The 13,805-nt window shown below is 37.1% G+C and overlaps 1 protein-coding gene across 4 annotated transcripts in view; it reads right to left on the reverse strand.

Annotated features, from left to right (window-relative positions):
* Window positions 1–13,805, reverse strand: part of LOC123746268 (sushi, von Willebrand factor type A, EGF and pentraxin domain-containing protein 1) — an 89,424-nt gene that overhangs the window by 48,335 nt on the left and 27,284 nt on the right. For all 4 annotated transcript variants that reach the window (XM_069314895.1, XM_045727615.2, XM_045727614.2 and 1 more), the window contains exons 5-16: window positions 12,892–12,991; window positions 12,455–12,631; window positions 9,992–10,150; window positions 8,163–8,342; window positions 7,016–7,195; window positions 6,346–6,540; window positions 5,667–5,768; window positions 5,307–5,453; window positions 4,614–4,735; window positions 1,540–1,654; window positions 860–1,054; window positions 304–395 (exon numbers count right to left, since the gene is read on the reverse strand). In XM_069314895.1, coding sequence (XP_069170996.1) covers window positions 304–395; window positions 860–1,054; window positions 1,540–1,654; window positions 4,614–4,735; window positions 5,307–5,453; window positions 5,667–5,768; window positions 6,346–6,540; window positions 7,016–7,195; window positions 8,163–8,342; window positions 9,992–10,150; window positions 12,455–12,631; window positions 12,892–12,991 — 1,764 coding nt within the window. The remainder of the gene's footprint in view (window positions 1–303; window positions 396–859; window positions 1,055–1,539; window positions 1,655–4,613; window positions 4,736–5,306; window positions 5,454–5,666; window positions 5,769–6,345; window positions 6,541–7,015; window positions 7,196–8,162; window positions 8,343–9,991; window positions 10,151–12,454; window positions 12,632–12,891; window positions 12,992–13,805) is intronic.

A 13,805-nucleotide genomic window follows, 5' to 3' on the forward strand; every position in this document is an offset into this window, starting at 1 on the left:
GACTTACAATTTTTCCTATTGTGTACTGTTTATATATTGCTTAGTAGGTTATGCTAAGTACCCCCTGAAAATATTTGCCTGTTGCTATCTATGGCAAAAGCAGATGGCCCTCTTTTAGTGACATACCTTTCGGTCAGATATAACCTCATGGTTTTGTAGCTCTCTTATACAATAAGACTAGCCTCAAACACCACTAAAACCCACTCAAGTGCTATAGCTAAAATGTGAACTTCTTTAATGAACTTAGTATTCATATGGCTTGGGGTTTTCCTAATGTGAACAACACCCAGAAGGTGGTCTCACCTGACCCATGAAGAAGATATCATCACACACAGAGCCATCATCCTCCATGGCCATTTCTCCCGCCTGTGAGATACTATTCGAAACTGAAGTCACTGAAATTAACCCCACCATACTGTTAGAGTGCATCATATATATAATATAGCATAATTATATATACAGTACATGTACTCTATTTTATTTAAAATTAAAACCAAGTGCGAAAAGTTGAAAACATATACAAACCACTTGTACTGGGTGTAAAACGACGGGATTTCAATTATGGTTACAGGTATAAATACTATAATGAGCTTTATTGTTTTAACATTAAGAATGACCAAGATGCTGTACAGAATTTAATCACTATTATCAAGTTACATAACTGTTTGTCACAATGATATAATCCCAATACAGCTCATTATTTTAATTTGACACTATTAACATAAGATAAACAGTGCTATTTGAGACAAGTGGTCTGATGTTGAATGTGTGTGTACAGTGGTTATTAAATATTCTTAACACAACTTTAAAGAGAGTTCTGCGAGTAATACATATCTTTTGGACAAGTGTGAAGACTCACCAGAGCAGTCTGGGAAAGGCAAGGGGTTGTCATCAGGGAGCCACACACCATCATAAGCACAGAAATAATCTTGCCGTGGGCGCATGGCAAAAGCATAGCCATCATCACAGGTTAGTGTGCAAAACACAGCTTCAGGATTTTCGGTGCAGTTGGCAGCCCCATTGATGGGGTCAACAGGCAGCTGACACGCATGTTCTATTAGGGTCAACAGAGGGGAGAGAGTAAAGGAGAAGAGGAATGGGGAAAAAAGGAAATACAGAATGAGAAACAAATAAACAAATGGTCAGCTTAATATTACAATATAAAAAAATCACAAACATGTATTGTACTCAATGTATGACCTGGTGAAATACATGTACATTAAATAACTAAAATTGTTAAAACAAAATCATGTTAATATTGCTAGTATCTTATAAATAATAATGTATCTATAGATGTTTCCTCTAAAACAAAGTTTATTTCTTTTAAGTATGTATTAGCCAAAGTACTAACTATATAATCTCACTACAGTACTGATCTATATATAGACATATATATATATGGTACTGCACTGTACTCTTACATAACATGTATTACAAAAGTATATTACTCCTTGACACATTATTTTTTATGGTGATTGTAACTTCCTCCAGTGAATCAGTTTTGCAAATAAACAAGGATGATCATTACATCATTCTTACTTTGGACAGTGATGGTGATGTTGCACGAAGCAACGTTGCCAGCCTCATCCACTGCCCAGTACTCCACCATGGTGTCGCCCTGTGGGAACTGCCCCGGCTCCTGTGACCGTGTCACCTGCAGCATAGACCAAATTTTAGTTGTGGGATTCTCATCGCTCAACTGTATTTATTTATTTATTTATTTATGCATATACAAGAAGGTACATTGGGATTGTGAGGATACATAATATGGTAATTACAATCTTGTAAAGCCACTAGTACGCGCAGCGTTTCGGGCAGGTCCTTAATCTAAGAAAATTTTAAGTAGGTAAATACTTGCAAAATTTATAAAAAAATGATAACAGTTACAAGGTAAGAAAAAAAAAGATTAGAGAAAATTGTAGGTATATTAAAGCACATAGGTAACTCAGATTAATTGCAATGACAGCGTGAATGGTAGTTGACAAAAATTGGTAGGCACAATACAGTATGAATTCCTGCTTCCTCATACCCTTAATCACTAGACCTACTAGAATCACTGATAGCACTGCCACGACTCTAGATCACATCTGGACAAACATAACCTCTCCGCTTACTTCAGTCGTAAGTACAGTCCGCTGTACTCCGCTGTACAGTCGAGTGTTTTTCAGGTTTTTATACTATTGTTTTGTTTAATATTTATCTAGGTAATATTTTAGCAAATTTCTGGTGTAAACCTATAAGGAAATGCTGTAGCAACAATAAATGTCTGTCTCCCCATTCAATATCATTAATGTCATTTGCTTAATTTAATGCCAAATGGTAATAAAGAGCTTTCCCAATGAAGCCCAACAACGTTGGATCATCACAGGCAATGATCTTCACCACCACTTACTGGACTTATTTATGAACATAGTGATGGATTCATTCACTGAGCTGGACACAGCTTACATGATAATTCAAGCTTGATTCATGCTTGATAATTCAAGCTTGATTCATGCTTGATAATTCAAGCTTGATTCATGCTTGATAATTCAAGCTTGATTCATGCTTGATAATTCAAGCTTGATTCATGCTTGATAATTCAAGCTTGATTCATGCTTGATAAATCAAGCTTGATTCATGCTTGATAATTCAAGCTTGATTCATGCTTGATAATTCAAGCTTGATTCATGCTTGATAATTCAAGCTTGATTCATGCTTGATAATTCAAGCTTGATTCATGCTTGATAATTCAAGCTTGATTCATGCTTGATAATTCAAGCTTGATTCATGCTTGATAATTCAAGCTTGATTCATGCTTGATAATTCAAGCTTGATTCATGCTTGATAATTCAAGCTTGATTCATGCTTGATAATTCAAGCTTGATTCATGCTTGATAATTCAAGCTTGATTCATGCTTGATAATTCAAGCTTGATTCATGCTTGATAATTCAAGCTTGATTCATGCTTGATAATTCAAGCTTGATTCATGCTTGATAATTCAAGCTTGATTCATGCTTGATAATTCAAGCTTGATTCATGCTTGATAATTCAAGCTTGATTCATGCTTGATAATTCAAGCTTGATTCATGCTTGATAATTCAAGCTTGATTCATGCTTGATAAATCAAGCTTGATTCATGCTTGATAAATCAAGCTCGTCACAGCTTGAATGATAATTCAAAACTCCATATACTGTACTTGTACTGTAACAAGAATATGCTGCTACTTATTTATGTACAATTTCTCTCTGAAAGTGGGAATCTTTATCGAGACATTTACATTTCTAATAACAATTGTTGGTAAACTTTTAAGCATAATATATGATTAAAATTCTTTTAAATGATATTCAGAAAGATTTATCAAGTACAGTACTATATTCCAGGGGTTGGGCATAGTGTAAACAACCAGTATATGTACAGTAGAACCTCGAGTGACGATCGCCTCAATTGGCGAGCATTTTGGGTAACGAGCGCCCAGATCGCCGACAATTCGTCTTGTATGGGGAGCACTCATTTGAATAATGACAACACCACATGGTGGGGTCGCGCTGCTTCTCGCACATTCTCGGACGCCTCCGATGATGCAAATAATTTTTTTTTTTTTTTAAAGATGCTAATGATGCTGGGATATAAAGGGGTGACTGCTGTGATGTTGCAAAGCATCGACTGTTTTGTAGAAATTTTTTTTTTAATTTTTTGAAAAACAACAAATGTCACCACTTCCATGATTTATGGAATTTCTCTAACTTCAAGACCTACTTTTCTACAATGTCTTGCAAGAAGATTTACAACTCGTGTGGCTTTTGGAGCACTAATCTAAAGAATGGTTCTGTATCCTCAAGATTTTTCTTCTTCTATCCTTCTGGGTTAACCTCTTTCTTCAGGGAGCCACAGAATTAGATGAAAAGCAAATTTCTGAGCTGATCAGTCTTCTGTTCAGGCCTCTACCTTTCTGCCCTTCTCCAATAATCAAAGATGGACTTTTGGTATCAGGATGTATGCAAGATGTGTTAGGTGGGATGCATGAGGTATTGTCTGCTATTCCTGGTGGGAGGACAATTGTTGGTTTACAACACTCTTGACAGTGACTTGTGATGCCAAGGAGGGTTTTGAAAGGCTTCAGTTTTTATGAATGAGCTGCTAGTAGCCATTACAATCTTCAAGGATTTCTCCCGTGATTCCATAACCTCTTTAATGACCCTGAGAATAGCTTAAATGGATCCTTATGGTGATGGTGAACAATGTCATCTTATCTGAATGGGCATGTTTCTATCCAATGGACACAGCAAAACTAACTTGTGGAAGAAGCAGAAAGATTAGCCAAGTAAATCACTTTCTGTATTACTCCATGCCTGTCTTTTGCATGAATGTCAATGTGTTAATATTTGTAAACATAGTCAGGTGGACAGAGTTTGCAAACTGGAAAACATAAATGAGCAGACACTAAAATACAGTACTGTGTACAGTACAGGTACAGTATATGTATTAAGTATTTGTCTTCTGGTAAAATTAAAAATATTTGTACCAGGCCACAGCCACATATATACATATCACATTATAAACCTATCAAAAAGCAGTAGGTACAGCACTTTAATTAAAATAAACATTAGATGAAGTTTTGGTTTTGCTGACCTGGACTTCCTTGCCAGAATTATCAGAGAAAATAGGTTCCTCCCAGTAGACATCAACGTCTTCCTCATGTGAAAGGAAGATGGGCGGGGAGTCACACCAGTCCACACGAGGGGGCTCCTCATCTAGGGAAGACAATATTACACAAGTTCATGTTTTGAATCTTTGACTTATTTACATAATTCACATTGTACAACTCTACTGCTTTAAATTGATTATCACACTTATTTCTTTTTCCCCTTAGTATTGAAAAAGTAGCACAGTGGTCGGTTCAGTCAGTTCAAAACCAAAAGGTCACCACTTCAATTCCCATGGCAATATGGAGATGTTTGGGTATATTTACTTTCTTCTGATGCCTAGTCATCTAACAGTAAATAAATACAATGGCGTTAGTTAACTGTCGTGAGTTGTACAGTATTCTGGAAAAGGTCAAGTGTTGACAAATGGGAAGCATCCAAGACCAAGCTCAGGGCAGAATTCAATCACTCCTGAACAGAGGATCACAAATTAACAAGAAGGACTTAGGTTCTTATGTTTTTTGAATGTGGAACCTTACACTTTTGAACAGCCCTTGCTCTACATCTAGAAAATTTACACTACATAAATTTTCTTTAACTAGCATAATTACCTCCATTACATTGCAGACAAATAGGTCTAATCTTGAAGATATTTTATATATATTATGACAGGCCTTACCTACAACTGTGATGGAGAATTGGCAGGAGGCCTTGTTACCCAGCTTGTCCTTAGCGATGTATGTGATAGTATGGTTGCCAATGCTAAGCTTCATAGGCTGTGTTGTGGCTGGGATCGTCGCCAGTCGCACCTCACCTTTAGAGTTGTCTGCAAGGACATTTTGTGCATACATAAACAATAAGTAGGGATATTAACTGATAGTGGGGAGAAGATGGAGGTTATGGTTCAAGACAGGGAAGTTGAAGGGTTTGGGAATGGGAATTCACTATAATAATGAATGAAGACAGCAAGCATAAACTGATATGCAGGAGAAGCTAGACAATTTCCAAGTAGCCTACTTTATGAAAAATCCATATTGACCTTTGACAAAGGGAGCATCCCAGGTGACCATTGCAAAGCCCTCATGTGGGTCTGTCTTCGTGGTCATGTTCTTGGGGCACTTCAATACCGGTGGTGTCACATCTGGAGATAAAGAGCGTGTAAATGGTACGATACATGATTTATTAAGCAGAAACATATATGAAAGAACATGAAAGCTGTAATATAATCAAGATGTAAACAATGGTATTATAAAACTAGCAAGTTACATTTTCTAGTTTACAAAATCTACAGAATCAAGCACAAAGTCAATAATAATAATAATAATAATACATAATAAGCAGCCCCATGTCTATTTTTTCTGAACCAAGCATGTCACACTGTCTCACACCACCCCTTTACATAACCACACATCAGCTCTTTCCACACTCATGCCCTGTTAACACTGAACACACCAACATCTGTTCATGCACTCCGCTTAACAGCACCTGTTCCTCTGTTTCCTCCTACATAGCAGTGCTGACTATCAGCTTGGAGCAGCCTGCAGGCCACTTTAAGAACCTGTGGACTGCTCCAAGCAACAGCCTGTTAAACCAAGTTATCACAAGTTGAGCCTGGCCTCATGCCTGGCTCGGGGAGTAGAAGAACTCCCAGAACCCTCTCCAGGTATGCTCCAGGTAACTAACACTGGACCTAAACACAAGCACCTGCTAACACTTACCTATACACCTGGCAGTCTTGTGGCCACCAGACCAGACCCCAGGGTCAACACAGGTGGTCTTAATGGAGCCATTGAGCTGGTAGCCGGGGTCACAGGCAAATTCACACTTGGTGCCATATTTGGACTTGGATTTGGCACATGTTCTAGGATGCATCTGACCATGACGTAGAGGAGGTAGTGGTGGGCAGAAGATAGCTGTAGCCAAAATAGATTTGATCAGTGGGACCAGGGGAAGATGTGGTCAGTGGGACCATAGATGATGATGTAAGGAGGGTAGGTCAGGCTGACACATGTCAGAGTGGGATATAGCTACATATGAGAGATTAACTTACTGAGAGATGGATGTATGATTATGTGAACTAATATTTATCAAAGTAAAAATTATCTATTGTAGATACACTACAAAAGAATCAAAGGAGGGCGAGTGATATAATATTAACACAATATAAATAATGTATATATTGTAGAGACAGTAAAAGTGGGTCATAATACTGTATAATCTATGGATGTATTGTATTAATCATATGCTGTATTAGTATGAGGGCTAGGTTAGCAATAAATCCTCCCATGGCATTAATTTTCCTACCAACAATCTTACACACGACTTGGGTTAAGCTTGCCATACCTAAAAAGATTATCTCCTTCAGATAACATCTCTGTGATAACTCACGCTTGCAGTACGCTGAAATACCATCCCACATAGCGACAGGGAGACAGGTTCTCATCTTGGAGCCAACAAGCTGGTAGCCAGGATCACAGGCAAAGTGGCACTCTGTGTCCATGGTAGGGCGTGGCTGGGAGCACACCATCGTCCCATGTTCTGTTGGCTTCAGTTTGGGGCAGGACTTCACTGTCATCATAATATGGACATATATTAGTAGCTGGAAGGGAAACTTGCCTGGCCACTGTATATGACTAAACAAGAGAAGCTTTATGCACAATACTGTATTAGGAAAATGTACTAGACATTAATAAAGAAAAATCTATCATTCCAATTTGGAACTACGACAAATAAATATAAACTTGGATTCTGGTGATTTGTTAAAATAAAATAAAGAGGGGCATATAAGAACAAAATAAAATGTTAAAAGCAAGTCATATCTTAATAGATGAGGTTTTTGATAATATTCATTTAAAATCAGGTATAATGGGCATACTTGTTTGAATTATGTGAATGAATGTTTGTTTGTATGCTTGTTTGAATGTATACTGTAGTTACATGTCTTGGATAGCTTGTCTGTGAAATTTAAAACTCCACGTTAGTAAACCTTGAAGGTAGAAATATATACGAGACTTCATACATTTACATTAATATTCCACTAGTGGAGTGGTTCTGAACTGAACTCTTTCATGGTGGTAAAGTACAGAACTAAACTTTTGGTATGTTACCAATGAGAGTCAAAATATTATAAAAATAATTCTAATTTTTTTTTATTTATATTCAGTACCTGATAATACATTTCTAGCAAGGAAAATGCACACACTTTTCATTTATACAATTAAAAATCCTTACAACAAAATTCAGTATGGTGGACAACATGTTTTCATGAATTTACAATTTTTGTATTACTGTATATAAACAACTAACATAATCAATATAATGTATATTTAAATACTGTTCTGGACTTCAGTGAATCAGAATCCCAGATTAAGTTTACAAGTGCTTCAGTGAGGTTGTTTAGTGAGGCTTCAATGTGTAGCCTAAAGGTGATTTTCGTTTAGTTTCTAAAGATGTTTTATTAATAACTGAAATGAGAAAGGTATAGTAGTTATTAGTTGTGCTAAATAAACATATAAACCACTTATGGAATACTGACTGACACACTGCGTGTCCCCGCCACTCCACACACCATCCTCGCCACACAGTCTAATGGAGGAACCTTTGAGAGTAAAGCCTGGATTGCAGCGGACACCACACGCTGCATTTACCACGTTGTTGCAGGTATTGCGCACGAAGTAGCCATTCTCTGGTGGCACCAGCACTGGGCACTGCAACACTGTCGAGGGAGGGCCCAAGCAGACACTGTGTGAAAATACTCCCTGCATTTGCATTCTTTTGATTCATTTACTGTATTTTGTAATGCAATAACAACTAAGGATGCATAATAGTGACATGACCACAAATATCCACCGATATGATCACGTTATTGGACAAATATTGTGGTATGCAATTCTGTTTTGTTTTCATATGTTTATATTATTAAAATTGCAGCATTCCCTCACCTCCTATTACTTAGATTTAGCCTAAACTTATCATGAGAGTTGTATTGTGATGAAAAGGGTACAATTTGTCCTCAAGTATTTATGACCAATTTATATAAGGATTAAAAATTATTTCTCTTAGGGAATAAGAACAAATTGGGAATACTGTATATATATCTGTGCACATTCAGATGACACTACAATGTAGTATTCCACCACATGATCCCAACTATGTCTTCTGACCATCTTTATGAGTCGGTTATGTTTATAATTTAATAATTCATTGTCAGGGGACAGGAAGCCTGAGTATATTCATACACTTTAAGCTTATATCGAGGTCCCCCCCCCCCAAAAAGGTCGAATTACTGACTCCCCAGAATGCAATCCCACAACAAGCTAACTCCTGAGTACCTATTTACTACTAGGTGAACAGGCCCATTTGGCGATAGGAAATGCACCCAGCCATTTCTGTCCCACCCGAAGGGATTCTCGAATGTGAGTCGAGAACGAACCCAACTGGACTACAGGGACCCTTTGACAATGACCATACAAGAAATCTTGAAAACTGCAACTTCAAGAAAACGATGTCATAGATTCAAATTGAGGAAATAAAGCTGCCAAATAAATTAGAAAGTTTACCACTTTTGCCAGCACAGTTGGAACAAGTGAGAAGGTGATGGATGCCAAAACCATCAGTAGTTTCAAAGTGTCATATGATAAAGAGTACTGGGAAGATGGGACACCACAAGCATAGCTCTCATCCTGTAACTACATTTAAATAATTACAAACAACTTGCCAAATCATAGGCACAACTCATATACAATCCCACCATATGTGGTCCCAACATGTATATAGTCTCACATTTGGTTGTGTGGTCATGCCATTAATATGCAACCTATGTTAAACAAGTCTTAAAATTAATATACTAGTACATTATAGAATACTGTATAGTGAAACTCTACTTGAACAGAACAATTTATTCTGAGCCCCTCTCTGCAACAAAACTCTATTTTGCATTTAAAATTAGCTATTTTGTTGTTGATACGATTTAAAACAACTTATTTTGTGGCCACACTTGTAATATTTCTATTAGTGCAAATTTAGAATATACTTTCTCCATATGTTCTGATACCATTATCACTAGGAAGATGTAATCCTGCAAGATATAAAATAATATTTCTTTATTTTATATTAAATTTGTTGTCACTGCATTCCAGTTTACAATGAACTGAGCTCATTTAAGCAAAACTTAGAAGAAAAAATTCCCAATGCAACAAAGCTTTCCACCAGAATGAAGATATCTGCTACATACAGCAAAACTAAATTCTGTTCCACTAGTGTTCCACTACACATTAGAATGCTGTACTCTAAATGTTCATAATACAACCTGTACCATAAATGAAAAACTAAAATTCTACCAAAACAGTTCATAATTGGACTCACTGGAGCACTGCATGCCGACCTGGGCGTATCCTCTCTTACAGTAGCACTGTTGAGGTGATGTGGAAGCTGGGACGCTCATCATATGGGAGTCAGGACACGGAGTACATGATGACACATCTCCTGGCCCCTGCATATCTTTATATGTTCCTGCTGGACATGCTGCCCCAACCCCCCAAAAAAAATAAATACTGTACTGTACATGGGAGTACTGCATGTTCTACTTTTGTACTACATTTATACATAAGTTTAAGCAAGTAAGATATTATTCAAGCTAGTTAGTAATGGTAATGTCTTCTCTCAAACATAATAACAAAGGATAAAATCCCACACTCGTATATTTGTGAAATTTATGCAAGGAATTTTCACCAAGCCATTCCCACTCACCTGAGTGCTTTATCAAGGTCTGAGTGTGTGATTATGATGACTTACATCTTAACTTATAATGAATTAATAATTTGTCTTATTTGTAATTAATAATTCATTTATATCCGGGAGGCATTTATGTATTACCATGTATAGATTGCAATGAAGTTTGTGGGGGAAACAGAGCAAAAATTTGAGATCTGAATTGAAGAACATATGAAAGCATGTAGAATTATGATAATTTTCTCCAAAAAGTGCTGGACCAACCAGGCTGTGGTGGATAGGTGGGCCTGTGGACCGCTCCAAGCAACAGCCTGTTAGACCAAGCTCTCACAAGTCAAGCCTGGCCTCGGGCCGGGCTTGGGGAGTAGAACAACTTCCAGAACCCCATCAACTAGGTATATGTGGGCCTGCGGGCCGCTCCAAGCAACAGCCTGGTGGACCAAACTCTCACAAGTCAAGCCTGGCCTCGGGCCGGGCTTGGGGAGTAGAACAACTTCCAGAACCCCATCAACTAGGTATATGTGGGCCTGCGGGCCGCTCCAAGCAACAGCCTGGTGGACCAAACTCTCACAAGTCAAGCCTGGCCTCAGGCAAGGCTTGGGGAGTAGAAGAACTCCCAGAACCTCATCAAGCAGGTATCAAGCCAGTATGGCTGGTAACAGTGTTGTAGCAAACCATAGTTGGGAAAAGAATCACAATGTTGATTCTAAGAAATGTGAAATATTCTATAAAAGTAATAATATTAGAACTAGAAGGGTAGTTGTTTTTTTTATTATTATTTTCTACCACAGACGTGGCCACACATTTACAATGCTAACTACCATACATACATTTTCTTCTGTCCTCCATGGACAGGGTGAAATATTTGTCAAAGATACAGTTCAGAGATTTATTGAACAACCACAGAAGATGATCGTAGTGCTTTTAAAATGTTAGGCTCAGCTACATATGTAAATACATAGATACATAGATTTATGAATGGATTAATGTGAATTTATAATGGTGAAATGCAATTCTGATCCACTTTATACTTTATACACATACATACACACACACACATACATACATACACACAGGGTTCTAGTAAAGGGGTCTAGTGGAAGGGGTTCTAATAAATACAGTGCTCTGAATACTTTTGCTGGCAACAAGAGCTTTACTTTGGAGGATAGTATTACTAAGAAAATGATTCCGAGTGAATTAAAATTATATCTCAGTAAATGGATGAATGAAAGCAGTCCCATTAGCAGCGTTCCTTCGGGTATAGAGAGGGTTACGAGGGATAGCATCCAGATAAACACCTCTATTAATAGCAACTCCAGTTCTCAGAATAACAGAATTACAGAAAGAACACTTGACCATAATTCCGTAAAAGACATTACCGCAGGTACATCAGTAGTCAGGAATAGAGGTAACATGGTCAGGCAGTCAAGAAGGATAAGAGGACTGGACCCAGAATAGCAGCCTCATTAGATGTTGAGATGTAAGTCTCGTCCTAATTACACACTCAGACCTTGACAAAACACTCAGGAGAGTGAGAAAGACTGTGTAAATTCCTTACATAAATGTCACAAATAAATAAGTGTGGGTTTTTATCCTATAATTCAAGCTAGTCTTAAAATACAGGATGATAACTGCTTGTATTCTCCGATTAAAATTAATTTATTGTATATCCTTATTATTGTCTGAAAGCATGTTAACATCTTTTAATATATTCATTAATATACTAATTAATATATGACTGGAAATGCATATGCATCCCACCCCTGGCAAAAGATAGTACCAATAAAACAATGAAATGATTCAAAGTTAATAGATATTATTGCAGTACAATAGATATGCATTTTGAACTCAATATTTGCAAATGGAGGTTGTACATTTACATTACAGGTATATCTGTTTTTGAGCCTGTCATATGGTAATTTGTTAAGAGTTTAACATGAAAAATGAATGAACACCATTGTTAAATATTGTGTATTTTGAATATTATACAAGACAAGTAAATATACAGCACTGTCCAGTGCAGCAGTTTCATTTAGAATGCATATGTTACACAAAGGAAAGTATGAAGGTTATTATGAATTGGTTAACACAACATACGTCTACAGTCGCCCTGAAGGCCTGTGCCATAGTAGCCTTTACGGCAGGTACAGGCAAAGTGGCCTGTATGGGTGCCACAGGTGCAGGTCGCATAGGGGTCGCAGCAGTAGTCACCCCCAGTGCATAGCTTAAGGCAGGAGCGGGGATCCTGTTCCATCAAAACTCCACTATGCAGATCTGTGCGTAGAGCACCTTAGGTTATCTTACAATAAGCCAAGATCCTTTCATTGTGTTTAAATATTCCATAAAAAATTCCATTAAAGATTTTATAAGTAGGATCAATTATCTTTTGTACTGTCACCTACTGTACCAGGTTTAGAGAAATGGGCTCATATTGTTCAATTTTCTCACACTAGTTAGTATCACAACAAAAAAGCTTATTAGCTGTACCATGTGCTTTACACCAGAGTACTTGACAAGCATCAAGGAAATCCTACCTTCATGCAGAGCTCTCCTGGCTAGAGCTTCAAACTCCTCAAAAGAGTCCAAAATGTAAGAATGCTCCTCCTTTGGCTCTGATGCCATGTCATACAATTCCTGTGGGATCATGCAAGGTAAAATTGAAATCAAAATTGAAATTGAAATAAGTTTATTGAGGTAAAATACACACAAAGGGATGAGGTAGCTCAAGCTATTCTCACCCCGTTCAGTAAAAAGGTAAAATAGAAAAGTAAAGTACAGTATACACTTAGAGACAACTGATGTACCCAAAAATAAGGATTTGGATTGAATTTGAATTCACATATATATTATCACTAGAATTTTGTTTAACACTGAGGATTTTCAAGAATATATATAGAGTAATGTACAAGCCTTAAAATGTGTATACAAAATTAACTACATTTAACCCAACTTAACACAATAAAATTACAACAGATTATTTTGATTCATATTATAGTACAGTATTTATACATAACACAGTAGTTTGCATTTCCTTTGATGGTCTCTTCCATATATACATTACCATGGCTAATTGTGCATGTTGGTGTTAATAGTTGATGAATTTATAGTGTTGTATAAGTTGGCTAGAATGACATTCCAATGGCAAGGAAGGTTCTGGTGACAGACTAGAAGAAGGCTGGTGGGTTTGTGGGTATGAAAGAAATGGCTTTCCATTGCATTTTATTGGCTTTATGCACTGTATTTGTCTTACCTATGTATCTTCCTCTGTTCATGTATCCTTTATACACATTTGTGTAAATAAATTACTATTATTACAATTATGTGCGGATTAGAGCTATCTTGAAATAAAAATTATTCAAGAATATGTATTGGATCTAAACCATAAAGTCCAAATTTTATGCTTGTGGAGGTTGAGTTTTGGCTCTTTAGCTCCACCTCTAATAACTGC

Source organism: Procambarus clarkii, chromosome 80 (assembly GCF_040958095.1).
Source record: "Procambarus clarkii isolate CNS0578487 chromosome 80, FALCON_Pclarkii_2.0, whole genome shotgun sequence".
In the NCBI taxonomy this organism is placed as follows: domain Eukaryota; kingdom Metazoa; phylum Arthropoda; class Malacostraca; order Decapoda; family Cambaridae; genus Procambarus; species Procambarus clarkii.